Raw genomic sequence first — 25024 nt, 5'->3', positions numbered from 1 at the left:
AGAATAATGAGCAAACCCAGTTCAGCTTGCCGTCTGTTACAGTCAACATCTGTGTTCGACAGGGAAGCCAGAATCCAGCAGAACAGTTTTACTAACACGTAGAAGAGTTTTACTCTTCCGCTTTGAAAAAGTACACAGTAGAAACTTAGAGAAGTTCGCCCCTGACGATAATGCGCCAGGAGGAGCTGAGGCTGTTTGGTGCTTTGTCTTTAGAGCGTTTTATGTTTTAATGAAGTTCCAGTTTGCTTCTCCACATCATCTCACCTACCTCGAGTTAGTTCATCAGCCCTGACTCAGTGTAGGTGGGGTTAAAACCACCAAATGGTTCTGGAGTGCGGCCGTGTTCCCAAGGGAATAGACCAAATGCAGATAACAAATATCAGACACTAGTGGGACTTTATCTTTACCTCTAAGTTTAAAGAAACAGGCTAGCTGTCAAACCTGTGGCCCTCTTGCAATAGCATGTGCTGACCAACTGCACTACACCAGCTAGTGACTGGAATCACTTGAAAAAAGCTGCATGTTAACGTGCTCAGAGCTACACGTGCGCAGTAGCTAGCACCAGGAATTACACTGTTGTTCTAAGTTCTGCTTCAGTTGTTGGTGCCACTGCAGGCTGAACACACACCAGTGGATATCTATCTATCTATCTATCTATCTATCTATCTATCTATCTATCTATCTATCTATCTATCTATCTATCTATCTATCTATCTATCTATCTATCTATCTATCTATCTATCTATCTATCTATCTATCTATCTATCTATCATCTATCTATCTATCTATCTATCTATCTATCTATCTATCTATCTATCTATCTATCTATCTATCTATCTATCTATCATCTATCTATCTATCTATCTATCATCTATCTATCTATCTATCTATCTATCATCTATCTATCTATCTATCATCTATCTATCTATCTATCTATCTATCTATCTATCTATCTATCTATCTATCTATCTATCTATCTATCTATCTATCTATCTATCTATCTATCTATCTATCTATCTATCTATCTATCTATCTATCTATCTATCTATCTATCTATCTATCTATCTATCTATCTATCTATCTATCTATCTATCTATCATCTATCTATCATCTATCTATCTATCTATCATCTATCTATCATCTATCTATCTATCTATCTATCTATCTATCTATCTATCTACCTATCTATCTATCTATCTATCTATCTATCTATCTATCTATCTATCTATCTATCTATCTATCTATCTATCTATCTATCTATCTATCTATCTATCTATCTATCTATCTATCTATCTATCTATCTATCTATCTATCTATCTATCTATCTATCTATCTATCTATCTATCATCTATCTATCTATCTATCTATCTATCATCTATCTATCTATCTATCTATCTATCTATCTATCTATCTATCTATCTATCTATCTATCTATCTATCATCTATCTATCTATCTATCTATCTATCTATCTATCTATCTATCTATCTATCTATCTATCTATCTATCTATCTATCTATCTATCTATCATCTATCTATCATCTATCTATCTATCTATCTATCTATCTATCTATCTATTATCTATCTATCTATCTCTATCTATCTATCTATCTATCTATCTATCTATCTATCTATCTATCTATCTATCTATCTATCTATCTATCATCTATCTATCTATCTATCTATCTATCTATCTATCTATCTATCTATCTATCATCTATCTATCTATCTATCTATCATCTATCTATCATCTATCTATCTATCTATCTATCTATCTATCTATCTATCTATCTATCTATTATCTATCTATCTATCTATATCTATCTATCTATCTATCTATCTATCTATCATCTATCTATCATCTATCTATCTATCTATCATCTATCTATCATCTATCTATCTATCTATCTATCTATCTATCTATCTATCTATCTATCTATCTATCATCTATCTATCATCTATCTATCATCTATCTATCTATCTATCTATCTATCTATCTATCTATCTATCTATCTATCTATCTATCTATCTATCTATCTATCTATCTATCTATCTATCTATCTATCTATAAGCAACCACATTAAACAGGCTCTAACTGACACCAAGCATTATACATTATTTAGATGGCGTGCTATCAAACTCTAACACTGGACCAACAGGGACTAACAGGGACTAACAGGGACCAAGAGGGACTAACAGGGACCAACATGGACTAAAATCATTAACAACACTGATTTTAAATTGTGAAAGACTGGGCTTTATGTGTTCACGAAGAGTTCCTCAGCAAGTGCATTTTAGTGTCGATTTCCCTTTCTCCTTCACTCTTAGATATGAGGTTGAGTCATGCACACACACTTATTGTGAAATATTCATTGGTGCAAAAACATGGCAATCGGACAAACTCTGAGCAACAGGACTGGATCACCTTCAGGCAAGCTGAGTTCAGACTAAGAGAGAGAGAGAGAGAGAGAGAGAGAGAGAGAGAGAGAGAGAGAGAGAGAGAGAGAGAGAGAGAGAGAGAGAGAGAGAGAGAGAGAGAGAGAGAGAGAGAGAGAGAGAGAGAGAGAGAGAGAGAGAGAGAGAGAGAGAGAGAGAGAGAGAGAGAGAGAGAGAGAGAGAGAGAGAGAGAGAGAGAGAGAGAGAGAGAGAGAGAGAGAGAGAGAGAGAGAGAGAGAGAGAGAGAGAGAGAGAGAGAGAGAGAGAGAGAGAGAGAGAGAGAGAGAGAGAGAGAGAGAGAGAGAGAGAGAGAGAGAGAGAGAGAGCAGGAGTTGGCATCACTGCATGCAAAGAAGAGCGTGTGCCCTTTTCAAGTCTATGCGTCTGTCCATGTGCGTTTGAGTGTGCATGACTGTGTGCACTAGTGCGGTGGTCATCTCTGTTCATCTGAGCTGATGTGAGCGAGCTGGTAATTCCATTCTGTGCCATGCAGACAGGAATTTCAGAGGAAAGCGAGTGGAGAAAGAACAAACTCAGACTAACACTGCCCGGTGGCTGAAACATTTTCTTTTAATGTCACGAGGGAAGTCAAAAGATAATTTAAAGTGCTAGGAGTCCTGCGACCCTGCTTCAGCGTCACCGTTGTTGTTTCAGACCAAAGAGGCCTTTGGATTTCACACAAACAGAACAGAGGGATGCAGAAGACGCTGAAATCAACGATCTGGGGATTCAACTCAACGTCTATCAATCAAAAGCAGAGAATCTTTACCGAGGACCTGTTACACTGAAAGCTGTAAGTTTTGTAGCGGGATGGACGCTTCAGTATCTCAGCAGCGAGAAAGCTGAAACGATCGGCACAAGGTTGAAGCAAAAGATCTGACCAAATTAGTTTCACCGAGTTATTTTTAGGAGGATGGGTGGGATGAGATTTAGATCCGGTTGTAACACAAAACCCAGAGCATTGATTTTCCGTGGCAGATTTTGGACAGAGACAGACTCATAGAACGATACTTACAGCTGGTGGACACTGCAGTTGTAAAACTTGATCTCAGTGCTGATGAGCATCTGACGGGTCTCCTTAGAGTTGAGCCTCAGCTCAACGCCTGACCAGTCTGAAAGAGAGGAAACGAGAACCCCCCCCCATTGAGTTATTGTTACGTCACAGTAAAATCACGACTCCAGCTCAGGTCTAGTGTCCACAAATGTAGCGCTGCAGCGGTTAGTCAGCTCAGAAAAATCATTGATGGGGATTTTTTTTATCGTTGAAGCATCATAAAAAGATCCTTCAATAAACGCTCTAAACATAAAGAACCGATAATTGGTTTCTGCAACAGCAATGCTCTACGAGACCTCTGGCAGCAGCAGCAGCAGCAGCAGCAGATACTCAGTAACACGGTAACACCCGGCAACATCCGGGTTTTACTCCTCATCATTTTCCCTTTCTTATTTGTGTGTTTACAGGTTCTGTTCTGTTCCCCTATGTGCACATCACCTTTGACTCGATGCTGCGTGTCCTTTTGTTTTCAGTGTATTCCTCAGTTTCATTTGTAAGATCCTGTTTTTTGAGTTCAGTCTAGTTTACTCCTCTCGTTCCGCGTTCAGGTTCTCTGTGTCATGTCTTTGCCCCATTTTATGCTAGATTATATTATTTTTCCAAGTCTGTTTATTTTAGATTCACGTGTTTAGTTCTGTAGTCCATCTCTGTTTGTAGTTCTTATCTTTCTTCTCTAGCCATGTGTTCTGGTGTTGCCCCCTGTGCTCAGTTACCAGTTTATTATTGCAACACTGCAGCGCTCATTCGGGCCCCGGGGGTCTGGTTGTGTCAGTAGGAGGTGGGACTCAGTCTTCCTGGCCAGGCAGGGGCACAGTGGCCTCCGAGATGGGTTGTTTTTGGTTGGGAAGAACCCGGATGGGAAGTTTTAATGTGGGTGTGACGACCCTCGTCCCCTCGGTCCGTCCTCTCATTTTCCCTGAGCCCGTTGTCCCCACTGCCGGGGATTCAGCACCAGGAACAGCTCCTGAACCTGCTTAAATCCACTCTCCAGTGCCCCAGCACCGATTCAGGACCTCGGAGAGAGGCACGCCGGAGAAGACAGCAGCTGATCTTCATCAGCTATCAAGCAGCCAACAGGCTTAAAAGGAGGAACACAGCAGACAGTCAGGGAGAGCCAGGATTAGCCTGTGTTTCTCCCGAGCTCATAGACTCTTGGCTAAAATTAAATTGATGCGGTAAATGTTTAGCGGTTTTTCTATAGGGATCAGGCTTAATTATCCTCTTTTGTAGGATTTCGCTGACAGAGGGTCAGTTTTCTTGTTTTGGTGGTTTTTATCCCCATAGGACTTTTGAGCCGGGGATATTTTGGGTTTAGGTGGTTGTGATTTAAGTTAGGCAGAAAGCCTTTTTCATAAGCAGTTAGTCTGCTTATGTTTTCAGTTCCCACCTTTTAATCACCAGTATTACTAAGCCTTATTTGTGCCGTTAGCAGCGGACACCTTTTGTTAATAAACCCTTTTGTTTTTACTCTCACCACCTCGTTATTTGTCCTCACACACACTCCTCCACCTATTTTCCTGTGTTAGTCCCCTCATCCTCCTAGACCTTCAGGAGGGGGGCGTAACAGTGGAGAACTGGAGGCGGTGCACTGTGGGAAGTATGCGGGACAGAGGTGGGAATTCTGGGGTTTGGCTGACGCTGGTGGACCTGTGTTTAGCTAGAGCACGCGGTTATCTTCTGTTGACAAGTGCAAGGTGATCGCGCTCATGGGCTTTCTGCATGCAGCGGGGGTGCACGATAGGCTGTGAGCTCTGATTTTGTTGTTTAAGGACGGCTGTGGCAGCAACACGCCTCTAGGGCATCAGCCTGCTTACACGATGAAGAAGTTTTCCTAGCCTTCCTTCACCTCTACAGCCCCGTTTCTACTGAGTCCATTTCACTTGCTTTTGATGCTACCTCTGTTATCTGTGCTGTATTTGCACACTCTGCTCATGCTCCTGACCTTGCTTTGTTTAAAAGAAGGAATTAAAGTGATTTACTTGTCTTGCTTCCTGGATTTCTGCGTTTGGGTCCAAACGTCAACCACACCCTGACTGTTAGAACTGGAGCCTATGATAGCGATTGCATTTTATCCATACGCCCAAATCATGCATTCATGCCGTCCACACCGTGAGATGCAGGGGCGGCGTTAGGCCCGGCTACTTGGGCTGAAGCCCCGGATGTTTCATGAAGAGCCCCGGATCTAAATCGCGAAAGTAACATGCAGTACCAAAGTCCAACAGAGAGGGAGCAGCTGGCAGTAGTTTGTATTCAGCCTGCCTGAGCCTCCACCACTGAAGAAGAAGCCCTTCAGCAGCCGGCTTCTTCTACACTCTCTGCCTGAAACGCATGAGTGAAGATGGACATAAGGACGTTTTTTAGACAAAAAGTACGGCGACAGAACCCCAGCTTTGATGAGACTGGTGTTGACTCAGGTTTGTGAGTCTTATTTGAAAATATTTGTTGTGCTGCTGGTTTGCCTAAAGTTAGCTTACTATCAGGTAAAGTTGTTGGAGAAAGAAAGGGAATATTTACTATCATCTCTCACTAAACACTAACAGGAACAATACTCTGCCCTGAAAATGCTTAATATGTAGCTTCAGATTAAAAAAATATGTGGTACAAGACATATATGATGTTGACTAGTGCGTGTCACGTGTGTGTGTTAAGCCCCGGATCTTCTTCAGTCCTAAATCCGCCCCTGGTGAGATGTACAACTTCTAAAAATCAGAGCACACGTTAGATGTGTGGAATTTTCTAAAGCTACGTAAATAAACCCAAACCAAACTTAGACGCACAAATGGAAGAATGACGAAAACACCTGTAAAAAATGGGCATAAATGCATCAACACCTTTAATGAAGCAGAGGAACAACGCTAATGAATTTGTTTATCTGCATTTTCTCAACAGACTTCCAACTTAACTCATCTTCATCAGATTATTCTGTAAATAGCTATATGCGTCTGTGTATGTGCTCGCGTTTCAGTGGACAGCAGTGTGTAGGAGGTTTCGCTGACCCTCGGTGTTCCCTTCTCTCCACAACACCTGCTGGGAATCAGGGTTTGTTTCACCAAGGACTGAAAGCAGGCTCAGAGCAGAAATCTATTACACAGATCTCCCAAGAGCGGACAGAAGGGACAGAGGTCCAGACCGCACAAAACCTGCTGGGGAAGCTGTTTCTCCTCGGTGGGAAAGAGTGCTCGTTGTTTTCATTAGCAGGTCCGGCGTGCTCATCATCTTAGGCCCTGTCCACACGTAGCCGGGGATCTGCCAAAACGTAGATATTTTTCTAGGTTTTGGCCTGTCATCCACACGAAAACGGAGTTTTTTCACACGAAAACGGATCTTTTTAAAAACTCCGGCCAAAGTGAAGAACTGCGTTTTCTCCGTTTTGGGTGTCTGCGTGTGGACGGACAAAACCGGAGTTTTAAGGTCCGCAACGTCACTTTCCGCGACAAAAAAATGCTGACATCACGTGTGAGACCTGTGTTTACACTAGCCGACAGCATGGATGCCCTCAGAGCTGCGCTCGCTTTATCAATTGTCCAAGCGCTTTCTGCTTGTTTGTTTTTGCAAGCGGAATTACTGCTCCTTGCGGAAGACCACAGACGAAGGACGAGGTTAAGAACGGGGGAAGTACTGCCGCCTACAGGTCTGGCATGTCCTTAACAACGAATTTATCCGGGTATGTGTGGACAGAGTTTGTTTTTAAAACGAGGTGGTGTGGATGCAAGTTTTTGGAGGGGCGGATATTCGTTTTAAAAAAACCCGGCTACGTGTGGACTAGGCCTATGTCTAACCTGGGCAGGATTTAATTCTAATTCCTTCTCGGTTCTTCATGTTTCCGTTCCCTACACCTCTGCGTCTCATTCTCTTTCCTCTGCCACTTTTCTCTTCTGCTTTCTCCACATGCTGTCACCACCGCAGCAGGAATGTTTGCTAAAGGTTTGGGAGGTAGGGGATGGCAGGGAGGTCAGCGGGAAGAGGCTTTGGGGGGAGCGGATGGTGGAAGGATCGGAGGAGTAAACAGCTGGATGGATCTCTGGCAGGATGATGGGAAGGCTTAATGGGAGGATTGGCTGACATTTACCTGAGGGAGAACATTTATATTAGTGCCTGATGCTCCACCTTTGCTGGGAGCTTGGGGCAAACAGGACTGCCATTTACTCAGAGAGGGGGTTGGGTAAGGGGATTACCAAACCATCTAAAACACACACTAATTTACACACACCACATGTGATTTATTATTCAGAGTGCTCCGTTTGTCACCTTGCAGCCATTTTAACTTGTGAGGAGAAAACAGTTTCCTTCAAATAACAAATGTAAATATTCACACGACTAATAGAAAAAGTGCTGAAGGCATCTGCCGTGGTGAAGTCTGCCTTTGTGTGGAAATCAAAAATACTTTATTGCTTAATGCAAGGCTTCTGTCTGACTGATAACCGCTCCAGTTTTAACAGGTTCATGCATTCATTTTATTAACATTTAAATGTGAGTGAATTACTCAGACTTATGGTTATTTATAAGCAGCAGCTGCAGTAAAATGTAGCATTCATCCAGGGTCAACGTCTAGCTGATAATGTTTCTGTAGAAATAACAAAAAAGAACGAACAGGTGACAGTTTACCAAATAACGTTCGCATTAAACACAAGGACACTTAAGCCCTTTTCAGATTGACATTCTGGAATATGTGTGGACAATTCAATCCGGTTTTTAACCGGAACTGTGTTTTCAGACACACCACTTTTGTACCGGAACTTGTCCTTTCGGCTGCCTTCACACAGCAGGGAAAAGTTCCGGATGTCTGACGGCGGCGCGCGGGGTGTGTGTGTGTGTGTGTGTGTGTGTGTGTGTGTGTGTGTGGGGGGGGGGGGGGGGGGGGAATCAGACTTATGTTAAGAAGAAGTAGAAGAAAATATCATTTCAATAGCGCCTCTCAAGATAAAAATCACGAGGCGCTTAAGCATAATTCTGCGCACACGAAGACGCATAAGAGACCTGGATGATGAAGCTCAATGGTTAAAGGAATCACTGAAGCGGTGTGAAGCGCTCCGTCGCGTGTCTAGACGGTACCGTAGGAGGCGAGCTGCCGTGGTTCGCCGCATGCTACAGCAGCGAGCTATCTAGGTGCCCCTTGTCCGGAACTCTACCTCACCAGTCTGAAGCAGCCACCCTGTCCGTAACAAGTCCGGACCTGTTACTAGGGGCTTCGTCCGGTTAAATTCCGGAACACGTTATCCGGATGTTTGTATTCAGACACGAAGGTCTTACGGACAGAGTCCGGAACATTTCCGTTTTTCATGGCCTGTCTGAAGGGGGCTTTAGAAACCTGGTGGTCTGGTTTGAGCTAATCTGGCCAGAGGTTGTTTAGGAAGCTATCTAAGACCAGGATGTTGCTCATTTACAACTTTGACATTGAAAGCACATCACACTGCCTAGAATGTTTGCTTTGTTCATTTAGTGTGTTCTTGGGATATAAAGGCAGGTTTGATTCTTTGATGTCTACTGAAAAACATTTTCCACCAAAAGCAAATATAAATATATGTCTGAGTCTTAGCTATGTCCTTTCAGCTCCTGCTATCCTTGTCTAATTTGTCTCGGACTGAACTTTAATGCTTGACTGTCCCCGACTAGCCACATCTGATGGTGGAGCGGTGGATCCCTGCGGTTAGACCACAGGTCGAGGACCTCTGTCTGATTCTCCATCAGGCCCTAATGCAGCTGAGTGTTGTTTGTAGCACACATCCCAACACGGCAGCTCATCATGGATCCATGGGCGCCTGTTAGGCTGCTCCTGGTTTAACTGGACCTATTGGATCGCTAACGATAAACTCGGTGCTGAGCAAATGAAACAGAAAAGAATCACAGGAACCATGCATCAGTAGAAGGTGAGGATGAATGGCTTTGATCGGTGTCTATGTGGCATTGTTTGTTTACCAATCAACCATAACATTACGACCACTGATGGGTAATTTAAGCTAAGAGGGGGGGGGGTGTTAGAATATGACCAACATGCAGAAGGACTTATTTTTGTGGCTGATTCGTTTCACATGTGCAGCTATTATGGGATATTATTCGTCTGCAATGGCAACCAAACCAGTATATCACTGGGCTGGGATTGCTGGTGACTACAAAAAACACAATAATGCAAGAAAATATAAAACATTTCGATTGAGGCACACACTGTAAGAGCAAAAACGTTGAGACAGTCGTTGTTCTTGTCGCAGTTTAGTTATAAAATATCTTAATTGTGTCTAATTTATCTTCAGTTTGTAATCTGGTTGCCATTTTTTACTAAACCTGATGGAAACCAGACTCAGGAGCAACTGAGATCAGACTGGCTGTAAACTCAGGTGGTCTTAAAGCGAGGTCAGCTGAATGTGACCTGTAGCCAATCAGGAAGCTGAGCGAGAGAGAGAAGCATGTTGCATCGGGTGAGAAGAATCTCCACTTCCACCATGTTGGTTTACTTCATCCATCTTCGTTATATAGTTTATTTCCTGTGTTCACCCCGTTTATTCTTCTGTTCTTTTAAGAATCCGAGTTCACCCTGTCCCGTTTGGATCAGCGCCCTCGGTTTACCTTAGTTTCCTTTTAAATAAACATTTTTTTTATTTTTTCTTACCTTGATCTCAGTGTGTGATTCTTTCATGTGGGTAAAGAAACTTCCCATCATGACAAAACGTGGATAATGAATTCCGGCACATTGCAAGAGAGACGTGAGAAAGGCAACAAAAATCAGTCTGAGGGGTTTCCTCGGCATCTAAATTTTCCGGACCGGAATCTTATCAAACATCTGTGGGAAGTACTGGAAATACCAAAACGGACTTCTGCTACTGATGTCGGTTACTAAGGTTACCAGGGCTGATCCCCCCCCCCCCCCCCCCCCCCCCACAGAAAGTGGGATGTACCTTGGTCAGTGGGTATGAGGGGGACATCCTTAGCAGCAGGAGACACGCAGAGTATCTGGTTGCCGTTCACTTGCCCCTCGACCTCCGTTAAGTTACCGAAGGAGCAGGTTATACCAGCAGAAAGGTCTGGAACATCAGTCACCTTCACCAGCAGCTGCACAGGAGACGGGGCACATGCTCAGATTAATATGATTTACAGTGATCCCTCGTTTATCGCGGTAGATGCGTTCCAGACCTGGCCGCGATAGGTGAAAATCCGCGAAGTAGGGACACCATATTTACAGTGTTTATTTAACAGGAACGCATTCAGAATTCAGACTTTTACAACTCTCCCTTTACATAGAAAAAAAAATTTACTTGGTTTTTTTTATAGTTTTATTACAAAAAGTGCATTTTATGATGAAATTGATGAAAAAAACAGGAATTTCTTGATATTTTGCATAGAAAAATACCGCGAATCAGTGAAAAATACCGCAAATCGGCGAATTTCCCTTGAATAAGGCTCCAAAGAAAAAATCTGCGAAGTCGTGAATCTGCGATAAACGAACCGCGAAGTAGCGAGGGATCACTGTAGTGTCAAATCAACTCACATTTTAAAACGACATCATAATGAAAGTCTGATATGAAGTTCTGAAGAAAACCAAACGAAGCTATCTGAGAGCAGCAGTACAAGCTCCAAACACAAGGACTGAAGGAGCACTGCTGTAGTCAGAGCTGCAGTCGGCTTTGCCAAGAATTGTTTTAGAGCCAGCATGTGGGGGACATGGGACTGAACACAGACTCTACACCCCACATCCAGCTGCAGAAGATGTCCTTCATCAGCCTATGAGTACATTTTTATAAAAGTTCATTCTGCCCTTTGGATTTTGAAGTTTCTCCGAGACAAAATGATATTTCCATAATGCAAAACAACATGAAAATACAGCAGCACAGAGGCACCAGGACCGGACCATTCAGCAGCTCTGATTATAAATACACATCTTGTGCTCAGGGTGTGTGATCTGGCTCTCCAGTCAACAGAAGCTTTCTGAATAATTATCACCATGGCATTTCACAGCTGCGTTCTATTAGCTGTTATTTTTTGGCCGTGGCGTTTGAAGTTTTTCTTTGTTTTATCTGCTTGTTCCTAAACACCGTGGGGCTACTGGGACAGAAAAGGCAGCTGAGCAGCTTAACAGCAGGTCTTTCAGGAGGCGCGACTGTCTCGGCAGCAGACCACGCTGCCTCCCTTGTTAGCCGCCTTCCTCTGATACTCATCCAGTGGAGGGAAGATTCCTCCTTTTCTGCTGAGGACCTCTCGTCTTCCCGTTTTCCTTTCACCCCGTGTTTGGGATGCTTCACTCCGAGGTGTCAGAGAGATCCTTGATTACAGCAATCACAGCAATCAATGTCTTTTGTTCAGTTTGGAATTCCCTGAGTAACCTCTCACATTAATTAGCTCTCATCATTGGCAAACACACATATACACATAAACACTCATGCAAACATCCCCACATGAACACACAAAGACAATATGGCTGCTACATAAAGTAAAGTAGCTCTTGCTGTTCTTCTGCCTTCCTTGATGCTGGTGGTGCTGCTGGTGCTTATGGTGGTGGTGCTTATGGTGGTGCTGGTGGTGCTGCTGGTGCTTATGGTGGTGCTGGTGGGGCTGCTGGTGCTTATGGTGGTGGTGCTTATGGTGGTGCTGGTGGTGCTGCTGGTGCTTATGGTGGTGGTGCTTATGGTGGTGCTGGTGGGGCTGCTGGTGCTGGTGCTTATGGTGGTGCTGGTGCTTATGGTGGTGGTGCTTATGGTGGTGCTGCTGGTGCTTATGGTGGTGGTGCTTATGGTGGTGCTGCTGGTGCTTATGGTGGTGCTGGTGGGGCTGCTGGTGCTGGTGCTTATGGTGGTGGTGCTTATGGTGGTGCTGCTGGTGCTTATGGTGGTGGTGCTTATGGTGGTGCTGCTGGTGCTTATGGTGGTGGTGCTTATGGTGGTGCTGCTGGTGCTTATGGTGGTGGTGCTTATGGTGGTGCTGCTGGTGCTTATGGTGGTGCTGGTGGGGCTGCTGGTGCTGGTGCTTATGGTGGTGCTGGTGGTGCTGCTGGTGCTGGTGCTTATGGTGGTGCTGCTGCTGGTGGTGGTGCTGTTGCTTTTAGTGGCAGTGCTGGTGCTGGTGGTGGTGCTGGTGGTGGTGCTGATGGTGGTGCTGGTGGTGCTGGTGCTGCTGCTAGTGGAGGTATTGTTGGTGGTGCTGGTGGTGGTGGTGGTAATGGTCCTACTGCTGCTGCTGGTGGTGGTGGTGCTGTTGCTGCTAGTGGCAGTGCTGGTGTTGGTGGTGGTGCTGATGGTGCTGGTGCTGCTGCTAGTGGTGGTATTGTTGGTGGTGCTGGTGGTGGTGGTGGTGCTGATGGTGGTGGTGGTAATGGTCCTACTGCTGCTGCTGGTGGTGGTGGTGCTGGTGCTGCTGCTACTGGTGGTATTGTTGGTGGTGCTGGTGGTGGTGGTGGAGCTGACGGTGGTGGTGGTAATGGTCCTACTGCTGCTGGTGGTGGTGGTGGTGCTGCTGGTGGTGGTGGTGGTGGTGGTGGTGGAGCTGATGGTGGTGGTGGTAATGGTCCTACTGCTGCTGGTGGTGGTGGTGGTGCTGATGGTGGTGGTGGTGCTGGTGCTGCTGCTACTGGTGGTATTGTTGGTGCTGCTGCTGGTGGTGGTGGTGCTTATGGTGGTGCTGGTGCTGATGGTGGTGGTGCTGGTGGTGGTGGTGGTGCTGGTGCTGCTGGTGCCGCTGCTAGTGGTGGTATTGTTGGTGGTGCTGGTGGTGGTGGTGCTGCTGTTGGTGGTGGTGCTGCTGCTAGTGGTGGTATTGTTGGTGGTGCTGGCGGTGGTGCTGGTGGTGCTGGTGCTGCTGGTGCCGCTGCTAGTGGTGGTATTGTTGGTGGTGCTGGTGCTGCTGGTGGTGGTGGTAATGGTCCTACTGCTGCTGGTGGTGGTGGTGGTGCTGGCGGTGGTGCTGGTGCTGCTGCTAGTGGTGGTATTGTTGGTGGTGCTGGTGCTGCTGGTGGTGGTGGTAATGGTCCTACTGCTGCTGGTGGTGGTGGTGGTGCTGGCGGTGGTGCTGGTGCTGCTGGTGCCACTGCTAGTGGTGGTATTGTTGGTGGTGCTGGTGCTGCTGGTGGTGGTGGTAATGGTCCTACTGCTGGTGGTGGTGCTGGTTCTACTGCTGGTGGTGGTGCTGGTTCTACTGCTGGTGGTGGTGCTGGCGGTGGTGGAGGTGGTGCTGGTGCTACTGCTGGTGCTGGTGGTGCTGCTGCTGATGGTGCTGGTGGTGGTGGTGCTGCTGCTGGTGGTGGTGGTGGTGTTGGTGCTGGCGGTGGTGGTGGTAATGGTCCTACTGCTGGTGGTGGTGGTGCTGCTGGTGGTGGTGGTGGGTGTTTTTGCAGCTTTGCAGCAACCAGCATACTTGGTGGAGATGTTTAGTGAGGGTAATTTAATGGTTTCCTTGTTATTGCTCTCTGTCCTGTTACCCACATGCGCTGTTGTAATGGAGATCACTGGAGTTTGTGAATGGAAAGGTGAGTCAACCTTTTATTTCTTTGTTTAGTTTTTTTTTTTGTTATTTTCAAACAAGGTTAACTAATATTTAATTCACAAAGATAACGAAAGAAAAAAAAACAGATGTGGTACGTAAAAAATATATATAAAATTGCATTACCATATAGAACTTTCCAACTTAAATTAAAGTAACACAAACTAAAATATTCTGAAAAGGAATAGGAAGAGGTATTGCTTATTTCACCTATCCCTCTGGCTCCACTTTAGCTCATCATCGCAAACACAATGTGTGTGTGTGTGTGTGTGTGTGTGTGTGTGTGTGTATGTGTGTGTGTGTGTGTGTGTGTGTGTGTGTGTGTGTGTGTGTGTGTGTGTGTGTGAGGGTGTGTGTGAATGGGTGATTGTGCTGTAAAGCACCTTGGGGGGGGTTCCAGGACTCTAGAAGGTGCTGTATTAAATACAAGCCCTTTACCATACTTTTAAGTTTTATTCAAGCAAGACGTTGTTTCTAATTTAATTCCCTTCTCAGATTGTATCCCCCTTGTCTTTCTGCAAAGGGGCCATGTTTGCAAATCTTGTTTGCAGACATGGTTGATATGAAAGACGAAGAATAACGTCTGCATGTCACAAATGGATCGTTGTAAAGTAGATAACAGGGTCAAATAAGTGGAACGGAACTAAAAGGCATCTGCAGAACTTTGTTTTCTGTTGCTACTGTTGATTAAGGCTGCCTGATAAACGGAATTTCAACCACAATTACGATCTGGATTTAGAACGATATATATTTTTTTAAAATAAGCGGATTATTTGCCCCTCAACCACCCACCCACCCCCTCACTGTTTCCTCTCACCCTCCGAGTTGCAAATCGAGCACACCTCTGACACAGTGTTGCCTACTTAACTTGTCGCTATTTTTAACCATTTTCCAGACTCCCTTCTTCACTTTTTTCCCCTAAAAGCACGTAGCAAACAACCTAGCGACGTTTCTGGTAACCCAAAGCTACTTTCATGTTTAACTTTATCCTTGATATTCTCTGCAGGTTGGCGCAACACTCAGCCTGCGCTCAGGGCCATCCTTCCAGGATTAGGAAAGGGAACGTTGCACGCATGTGAAACATGACAACGACACATTGACCGACCAATCAGCAACACCTCTCTGTGAATCTCACTCACTCACAAAACCAGTTCTAAAAGCTAAATACAGCAAGCCATGTTTTATCAGGGCTGCAAACTCTGGTGGTGGGAGTGAGACATGTATTTGACCGTCTTCCTGTGCTCCCACTCCACAACTCCTATTTCTCACATTGCATCATGCTGATGTACACACTCCTGCAGCAAAGCTGGACAGGACGACATCGTTATTATGCAGCAGGTTGTGGGAATAAATGTCTGCTCGTAAACTACGAACAAGTGTGTTGGCTTTTTGCTCAAAGCATGGACGTAATTTGGGGGGTCAAGTTTTGACCCCTGCACTTTTTACCATCCAGAAACAATATTACACTATATTAAATTGACACTGGTTGAGCTCTAGGACCAAGTGGAAAACAACCGTTTGTGTTGAAGCCTGTTTCCCATTAGAACATACTGTAAAGATATCCCCCCCCACCCCCCCACCCCCCCGTGTCCCCCCACTTCTAAAGTGACAATTATGTCCATGGCTCAAATAAATGGTAAATGGCCTGTATTTGATATAGCGCCTCCTAGAGTCCTGGAACCCCCCGAGGCGCTTTACAACACAATCAGTCATTCACCCATTCACTCACACATTCAACACTGGTGGAGATGAGCTACGATGTAGCCACAGCTGCCCTGGGGCGCACTGACGGAGGCGAGGCTGCCGAGCACTGGCGACACCGGTCCCTCCGACCACCACCAGCAGGCAACGTGGGTTAAGTGTCTTGCCCAAGGACACAACGACAGCAACAGACTGAGCGGAGCTTCAACCTGCAACCTTCCGATTACGGGGCGAGCACTTAACTCCTGTGCCACCGTCGCCTCGGATTATGTTTGTGATGATCTTTTTCCTTGTTTGTTGTTTATTATTTTATTTTCCTCTGATTGCGCCCTGTGCTATATTATAACTGAATACATAAGCACATAGAAAAGAAACTCTACGTTACTTAAAGATCGTGATGATCATTTTTGCCATAATCGAGCAGCCCTGCTGCTGATGTACGATGAATAAAAACGTTGTGATCTGTACAGTGAAGCGCAGTTTAGGCTTACTTATGTAACTTCATGTTAAATCAGCTTCCAGTGTGACAGCAGCACATTATCAGGAGGGCGTCACCTTGGTAACAGACATGTCAGGCTTGAGATGGATGTTGCATCTGCTCAACAGATGATTTTTTTTAAAGTGCAGCTTTGACGAACACGTGACAGTGTTGTTTGAAATTGCAATTTTGAATGGAAAATGACTGATGATGCATGATTATGGACTACAGACAGAGGTGTGTAAACATGGCAACACCAGTACTTTTCTTAATTTTGATCATTATGACAAATGTTTTACATGGTTCATCTGTATATTACAAATACTTCACTGAAGTGCTAGCATAGAAATAATGAAACTGGCATGAAATAGATGTTTTGGCATTTTTAAGTATTTATTTATCTGAGTAAACAAATGTTATATGTTGTAATTAGCTAACTGTAGAGACTCAGGTTGAGACAAAACTGAGTTTTTCTTTTCAATTTCACTTCAAACAATTATTTAATTGTAATTGTTTATGAGTGTGAATATCACCAGCAGCGTTTCTGGTGAGTCAATTCCTGCTGGAATATCATAAATATGTATGTGGAACAATCCTTGTAATGTGAAGCTGTTAAAGGTTTATAAAAGTATTCAACTAAAGCCCACTCATCAGTCCTGCAGGACACAGCTCTACTTACTGGTTCAGGAAGCTAAGTCAGTAAATATTTATTACTTTTATACAGAAACACAGCTTCTACAGCTACAATCCCTGATTAAGATTCCAATCGGTCACCAGTGTTGGGCAAGTTACTTCAAAACTGTAATGTATTATTTATTACTTGTTACCCTCATTTTAAAGTAATTCATTACATTACAATATTACTGATTTTAAAATGTAAGGCATTACACTACTTTTGCATTACTTTAAGTTACTTTCACCAAAGCAACTTCAATATGAATCTGGTAATCTGACGCTCAGTGAGCTCATGACATATATGTGGAAGGTGATGTGGTGTCTGAGCTAGCCCCCACAATGCAAGAGCAAGTCTATGGAAACCCATTGTCCATATATGTATGTCGATGTGTCTGAGCTAGCTAGGGTTGCTGTTAAAAACAGTCAGATATAATAACAGGGCTTTAAAATGATTGTTTATTAAATAAAAGCAACAACAATCTGTACTCTCAGCACGCTGCCATCTTATATTAACTGAGCAGGGAGTGAGGTGGTGGGGGCTCCAAGCCTATATTTGCCTTGGTCCCCAAATGCCTTGATACGGCCCTGGATGTGGGACTGACTTCTGAGGTGATCTGATTCTATCACATGTATAAATATTAAATGCTTATATATTATTGCTTTTCACTGGTAAAAATGTGTATTGGGGATAAATCTACCTACTTTTTTCTTTTCAAGCACTTTGTTTTGTTTTCTTGATTTTATTTGAATAATTTCTGGCCCTTTCTCTCTCTAACATTCCTGCATGCTGCATGTTTTCTCCGTCTTCCAGAAAAACTGTTTCCTAGATTTCCTACTTTCTAACTAATCAGCCAAAGGGATCTACCAAACCAGCAGCAATGAGTTGAAATCACCGGGGCACAGATTATGAACTCAGCTGAAAAGTACATGAAGTACCAGCGAATATGGGCTGATATAAACGATCGCACACGAATTACTTTGTTTTGGTGGAGCGATTTTGTGAATATAACAGCGGCCGTGCGCAGGACGCAGCTGGAGTATTTGAGCCGTTACCGCTGCGTCCTCTCTGCTCAGAGAATGCCCGCAAAGCTGAGTCCATAAATGACGTCATATATGTGGATACTGGATCTTTTTTCAGGCTTCGCGCTATTAGAATTTTTAGGAAACCCACATCTTGATTCTGGGTTTAAAAATGCATTGTAATTACCGCGTTACTGACAATTGTACCGAGTAAATATTACCATTTTCTTTTCCTGTAATGCCTTACATTACCACATTATAGCCAAAAACAATGCATTAGAGTAATTAATTACTTTGTACCGCATTACTCCCAACACTGCCGGTCACAGACTGATTGTAGCTATCAGAGGTGTTTAGTGGGTCTGTGGATTCCCACAGGGTATCCGCGGGTCCTTAAAAAGTTTTAAAAAGTCTTAAATTTGCTTTTCCAAATTTAAGGTCTTAAAAATCCTTAAAAATGACAAATAATCCTTAAATGCAGTTTCCAAAGGTCTTAAATTACCACAAAAACCCAATAAAAAAGATTCTTTAATTTCTATAAAATTTTCATGAATGTCTAGTTAGTGTTCAGCTTTTTTGTGTGTGATATTGGCGTAAGCGAAACCGTACACATTCAGTTGGTTGTGAAAGGGGGCTATTTTTAGATGAGGACATTAGCTGGTTAAGCTAGTGGGAGCTTGCGCCATGGGGAAGTGAAAGTTTAATGGTAACGGGATGGCTAATCCCATGTTCGCGACGTGGTTAGCACCGTTTCCAGGCAATCGCTGGAAATTATAGCTTAAATTTGGTCTAAGTGGCCTTAAAAAGGGTCTTAAAAAGTCTTAAATGTGGCTCCCTTAAACCTGCAGATACCCTGTTCCCAGCAGAAACTCATCTCCATGTGATGTAAACGGGTTTATGCCGATACCTTCTGATAGCACTCGGAGTCCTCAGCCTTGCTCTGCCAATAAAACAGGTGGCTCTATTTTATAGCACACCGTTGTCAATAAAGTCACCTGGTTCACATGGATATAATCCGTGTTAAGCAGCATTAAGCACGTGTGACAGTCAGACCTCAAGCCAAGAGGGGACAAGCAATCAAGCTGCTTTGAAACGTTGTGGGTGACAATGAAACCACGGCAGTTACACAATCAGTGTGTACCGTTATAGCACCGGAGGCAAACCAGCAAACACCTCAGAGTCTCTCGTCAACAAAAGCGTCTGTGTGGAGAAGGGCAAACCTGAGTTCATGTGACAGGCTTCCAGAGGGATCCCCATCAGTGAACGGTGATGATGTTTTTGCCTGTGTCAATGTGTGAGCAGTGCTGACAAACAACCCACAAACCAAACTTTCAGGAAGAAATCATTTTGCGTCAAACTATAGCTGGCTGAGCTTTGGCATCAAACCCAATTCATTACGGTTGACAAAACAAATTGACATTCAAATAAGAAAAAAACAATAACTTGGACTGTTTAGCTGATACTGAGCAACGTTTGGGTGTGTCACCCAAACCACTGTACATCTATCCTTTACACACAGGCTTCTGGGGGAGGCCTGTGAGAATGGGGGGTGGGTGGTGGGAGTGGTCCGGGCGGGGATCTGATTCATTACAATGCCATAAGAGAGAGGTGGTGGGGGAATGGAGCATTTTTGGGGCGATGGTGGCACAGGAGTTAAGAGCTCGCCCCGTAATCGGAAGGTTGCAGGTTTGAGTCCCGCTCAGTCTGTCGCTGTCGTTGTGTCCTTGGGCAAGACACTTAACCCACGTTGCCTGCTGGTGGTGGTCGGAGGGACCGGTGGCGCCAGTGCTCGGCAGCCTCGCCTCTGTCAGTGCGCCCCAGGGCAGCTGTGGCTACATTGTAGCTCATCCCCACCAGTGTGTGAATGTGTGTGTGAATGGGTGAATGACTGATTGTGTTGTAAAGCACCTTGGGGGGTTCCAGGACTCCAGAAGGCGCTATATCAAATACAGGCCATTTACCATTTACCATTTCTGGGGCTCCCCCTGGGTGTGTCAGTTGAGGGCTTCTGGGGGAGCCCATCACCCTTTCAGGGGAGCATTTTGGGGGCTCCCAATAGCTCCAAACCCTGTCTATACCTTATTTTTTTTATCACGACAAAGATTTACTTTAACCTTTTAAAAGAAACTAGCTGAAATAATTACTGGCTGAAAAAAAAAAACTTTAAAATCTATTTTATTGTTTAATGTTTTGCCCAATTTTTTCCAGCTTAAACGTTAAATCTTCCACTGCCAATGACGCCTAAAGTTGTCATTTGCATTTTTTTACTGTGTGGGCGTCGGAACGAGCCCCCACACCGTGAGAACAAACATCCCAGCTCTAAAGCCGATCTCTATCCGCGTACGTCACACGTCACGTGATTGGGAAGCAGAACATCCATGTGTTAGGAGATCGTTTTGGGCCGCTGCTGTGAAAAAAGTGAGGGGCGAACCGGAAAAGCTTCTGCCGATCACAATTCAACAAAGGATTATGAAAGAACGGATAACTCTCGAAACGCGCGGATTCTTCCTGATGTAAGAGGTGAGTCTCCGCTTTGTTTTGGTTGTTTTGGTGTCGACACGTTCTGTGACTCTTATAAAAACAGTAACAATGGTGAGAAACACTGGCAGCGAAGGGCTTTACCGATCAGGAAACGGCTGGCAGCGAATGAGTTAATGAAATGTAATATTAAATATTACGCAATAGCATACAACCCTTTAAAGCAGTGGATCACTACTCCTGGCCTTGGCAGACCGGTATCCAGCATGTTTCAGTGGTTTCTCTGCTCTAACACACTGGGTTCAGTGGTTGAATCACCTGTGCAGCAGCTCATCGGGCTCTGCAGAAGCGCGTTAATCACCTGCTGATTGAAATCAGTTGTATTAAAGGAGGGCAACACTAAAACGCGCTGGATACCGGAACTCCAGGCCCAGGATTGAGTACCACAGCTATAACGGGTTCAGGCTCTGCCATAAATAGCAGGTTTTTTTTTATTCATTAAAATAGGTTTTCTCTAACTCTCAATATTCTTGCATTTAACCCTTTGATGCATAACGGTCACTACAGTGGACAGGTACTCAAATTTGTTATTTATTTATTTTTGCTATTAAGCACAGCTGTTGAAGACTTTATTGCATTTGAGCCCCTCCATTTGGACTTCAGTAAGCCAAGCCAAAATATTCCAAGGTCAGAATTCACGCTGTCCACTGAGATGGACATGTAATAAATTATTTGTAAATTAACAAAATGTTACAAAAGATATTTGTTGAAATTTGTTTCATTCACACCTAAAGATGAATGAAAAAAATTGTTAAAAAATCATGGTTGAAGATTTCATAATTCACGCATCAAAGGGTTAATAGAAATACATATTTTTACCACTGGGATGTATCTGTATGCTCGTCATCATTATAAGATGATTACTTCACGCAGCACACTTGTTATTGTTTTTTTTTATGCGTTTTGCTGCAGATGCATTTAAATGAGAATTTGCTGTAATCTTAGAATCCAAAAACATTGAAGTCAAAACAAAGAAGCCAGCATCACCATGCACACCGTGAGAAGCTGACAAACTGAGTTTACACCATTGTCCAAGATCCTAGATTTTCCAGATAGCAACACCAGGTTTTGGGAATCTCTTGATTTTTTTTGTATTTTTTCATTGAAACAACTCTGTGAGAACCTTTTCATGTGGCTCCAGATTCATTTTACATCTTGAAGCATCTCAGAGCTGCTGTAGGCCACTCAATCAAGAGAGTGAAAATGAGTCTGCAGTGACCCTGTGCCAGAGTGGGTTTGTGAAGCCAAAGCTTGTGTCAGTGTTCCTCCTGAAGATGAAGAGAATTCCTCTCAACGCTCTCCGGTGATCTCTGCCCGTTTACGCTCGGTCCGTGTGGAAATGATGTACTGTACTCTTCTGCACCCGGGCAACTTTACCACCTACACGCCCGCCCACACCGACACATCTTGGCACGCATACTGGCTTCTCGGTAACGAGTGAACATATGCATGCCTAAAACGCCCACATGCAGCTCTCACAAAACCTCCCCATCTAATGTTTATGCATCAGCCACAATCAGGCTCTAGTGGACTGTTGTGTTGGCTTATTTAAACAGTTCTGCTTTCAAATAAATAAATAAATAAATAAATAAATAAATAAATAAAATAAAAAACGGCGGTGGTATAAAAGTTCAACAAAGCACAAGAGGAAAGGCCACACAACAGTTTATGACCTTGAAACTTACAAACTTCCAGTCAGAACCGAGGAAGCGGCTCAGCTAACATAAACATCTTCACATGTCCAGCCGCCTTTGCTTTACTTTGTTAAGGTAGGCTGTGTGTGTGTGTGTGTGTGTGTGTGTGTGTGTGTGTGTGTGTGTGTGTGTGTGTGTGTGTGTGTGTGTGTGTGTGTGTGTGTGTGTGTGTGTGTGTGTGTGTGTGTGTGTGTGTGTGTGTGTGTGTGTGTGTGTGTGTGTGCGCGTGAACTCACGGGAACGCTCGGCTCTGACACAGCGATGCTGTCTGGATAGACGGTGGCCTTCACACACTGGCCGAGAGAGGCGGCGAAGCGGTACGGCTCGTCTGCCCGCTCACAGCGATTCCTCCGAGAACATCTGGAAAGACACGAGGGGAAGGAAAAAAGAGCGTCGGATGTTTGAGTTTGTTTTTATTTATTTTTTTGACACGACCAACGCTTTAACGGAATTAGGGGGAAAAGCATTGAAGCTACAAAGCTAAAGTAAGACATAACATTTGTGCTACATGTGCAAGGAGAGTGTTACCGGGTAAGATGTGCAAGCCTGAAGACAAAGAGACATAAAACAAATCTGCAGTTAACAGAAGAACTTTAATAAAAATCAGAGACACCATTTCAGAAAGCGTGGTAAGAAACTGAGACAGGAAGAAAAAAAACCAAAGTAGGAGAGAGAGATCGATGATGTGGGAAATAACCCTCTCATTATCTCGTCGACATGATGCTAAAAGCTGCTCCATGTCAGGTCTGGATGCATATGCTTAACGCCATGTTTGACAAGACAATGTGTGTGCACATTTCTGATCCCCTCCACTGCCCTGGAACATTTAGACCTCTTCTAGCATTTTTAACCAGAGTCCCGTTTGCCTCCTCCTCGTTACTCTTTGCTACGACGTTTATGTTCTACTCTTCACACCAGGAAGGAAGGAGCCCTGGTTCCGATTCCGGTTCAGGCATTCTCAGAAATATTTCACAACAAAGGGTTTAAATTATGCTCATAAAAATATCACATAATGTTGGTTTTAAAGTTATTTTCCCTATTAAATGTACTTTTACTTCCATAAAACACATTTGAATGTTTAGCTTTGATGTTTTATATTTGCCACTATTGTCAGTTCAATTTTACAAGCAAAAAAATAAACATTTTTTTTCCAAATCAAAGTGTTTCACCGTTGAAACACACTGTCTGCTCTGATGAATGGTGATGTGTTCACGGTCGGACTATTTTTCATCTGCAACAGTCACTAAAAGGGAAACAGACAGCTAAATAAAACACGCTACTGTCTTAACAACTGTAATTTATGGTTAAATGCATTCAGTTGCAACCTGCTTGTTATTGTTACTGTTGAAGTATTTTAAAAATAAAGCTACAGGGAGAATAATGCAGGCTTTATAACTTTTTTTTTTTATAAATGAGAAGTCTGACACCATCGGTTAACAAATAGGAATTGGCGAAAACGGATGCATTGAAGGGGTGTGGCATGTCTAATGTGGTAAATAAAGGGATGTTTCCAGCGTTTTGAAGTGTGTTTTACTGTAAAAGTGTTAGTTTTAACTAATCATCAAATATTTATCAAATAATTACCATCTTACTCATTATGGAAAGCTTCTTAGAGGCCTTTGCTTCTGTCTGTTAGGACTCTTGAGCTAACAGCCATAGTTTGTTTGTATTGTTTAATCTTGTCAAAGCAGAATGCTTTTGTTCTCTTCGATAATTACTTTTTTTTATTTTTATTTTCATTTCCATGATCTGACTTGAGTTGAAGTAGAAAAACGGTAGTAATTGACTTTATAATATATTATAAAAATTGAATATGTAGAAGACATGTAGTAATAAAGTGACCCATTAGTAATAGAGTAAGTTACGGAATAGTGTTGAAACAAAGTGAAACAATACTGTTGGAACAAAGTGACAAAATCATGTTGAATTAAAATGTTTGAAGAGCTCAAATTACTTAATGAAAACATGTTTCTATCAATTTGTAGTAACACAGAATATACATGTTTGTTTAAAATGAAAAACTTCTGTTAATTCTACTTAAACATTTTACTTGCAACTAAAGCAAAACAATTGTGTGCAACCACTTTCCATAATTGAATTAAGTAAATCCTACAAGTTTGCTTTTTCAGTGCTGAGCACAGCCGTGACTAAATCTCTGATGTTTTAACACATTTTTTTCAGATTTGGATCCATCAGAAAAAAGCTGGTTTTATGTTGTTATGTTCAAACTGACCCTCAGACATTGAACTAGACTTTTATTCAGTGTGCCTTTTTACTTCCCCTGACTATTTTAAATCAGCAAGACTTCTTAAACATAAAAAAACACACGTTGGTTTCAAGTAAATGATTGTTGCAATGCAACATAACAATATTTTAAGTAAATAAAGTAACTGCAACTTAATACTTTTCCTCAAATAAAACCTAATTTGAACAGATGAATCCATAGTGTGAGGATGGAAGGATCTTTTAGCTTTTACACATGAAGTAAATTACATTTGAAAAATGATCCCTTTGACTATGTTTCTGAAACCTTAAATTAAGGACCATGGCGTAGGTGTACATGCATAATTATGTGATAGCAATAATGCTAAAATAGGGCTCCTGCTCATTTCTTTTTTATGTTATGTGTAAAGGAAACCCTCCTAATTATCAGGTGTTGCCACCCATCTGTAGCCATCACCACAACTGGGTAAAGTTTTACACCAAACTCTAAAAAGTACGAGGTGCCAGAGTGAAGTATTATGCAGACGGTTCATCTCAGTCAATCACCTTATAAATCTGGAACCATAACTAGTACAAATCACAAGGTGCTCCCTCCTAAGAGATTTTAATGGCCAGACAGGGTATCAAGTACCAAATGACACCATCACATCCCTCATTAAAAGTCAGCCTCCTACTTGCCATTAAAACAGAGTGTTTCCTTTTCTGTTCCACAGAACCATCTCCGTCCTCAACCAGCACAGCAGTCT

General features: G+C 43.3%; 1 protein-coding gene across 3 annotated transcripts in view; it reads right to left on the bottom strand.

The window, feature by feature from the left end:
- Positions 1-25024, bottom strand: part of plxna2 (plexin A2) — a 305307-nt gene that overhangs the window by 97549 nt on the left and 182734 nt on the right. For 2 of the 3 annotated variants that reach the window (XM_015967086.3, XM_070544789.1), the window contains exons 6-8: positions 22292-22415; positions 10379-10532; positions 3450-3546 (exon numbers count right to left, since the gene is read on the bottom strand). In XM_015967086.3, the coding sequence (XP_015822572.3) occupies positions 3450-3546; positions 10379-10532; positions 22292-22415 (375 nt within the window). Of the gene's footprint in view, positions 1-3449; positions 3547-10378; positions 10533-13780; positions 13915-22291; positions 22416-25024 lie in introns of those variants that run through there. The other variant, XM_070544791.1, reaches the window with a different exon arrangement.

This window comes from Nothobranchius furzeri, chromosome 15 (genome assembly GCF_043380555.1).
Source record: "Nothobranchius furzeri strain GRZ-AD chromosome 15, NfurGRZ-RIMD1, whole genome shotgun sequence".
NCBI lineage: Eukaryota > Metazoa > Chordata > Actinopteri > Cyprinodontiformes > Nothobranchiidae > Nothobranchius > Nothobranchius furzeri.
Note: the sequence above shows the minus strand (reverse complement) of the source record. Positions and strands in the feature narration are given on the sequence as shown.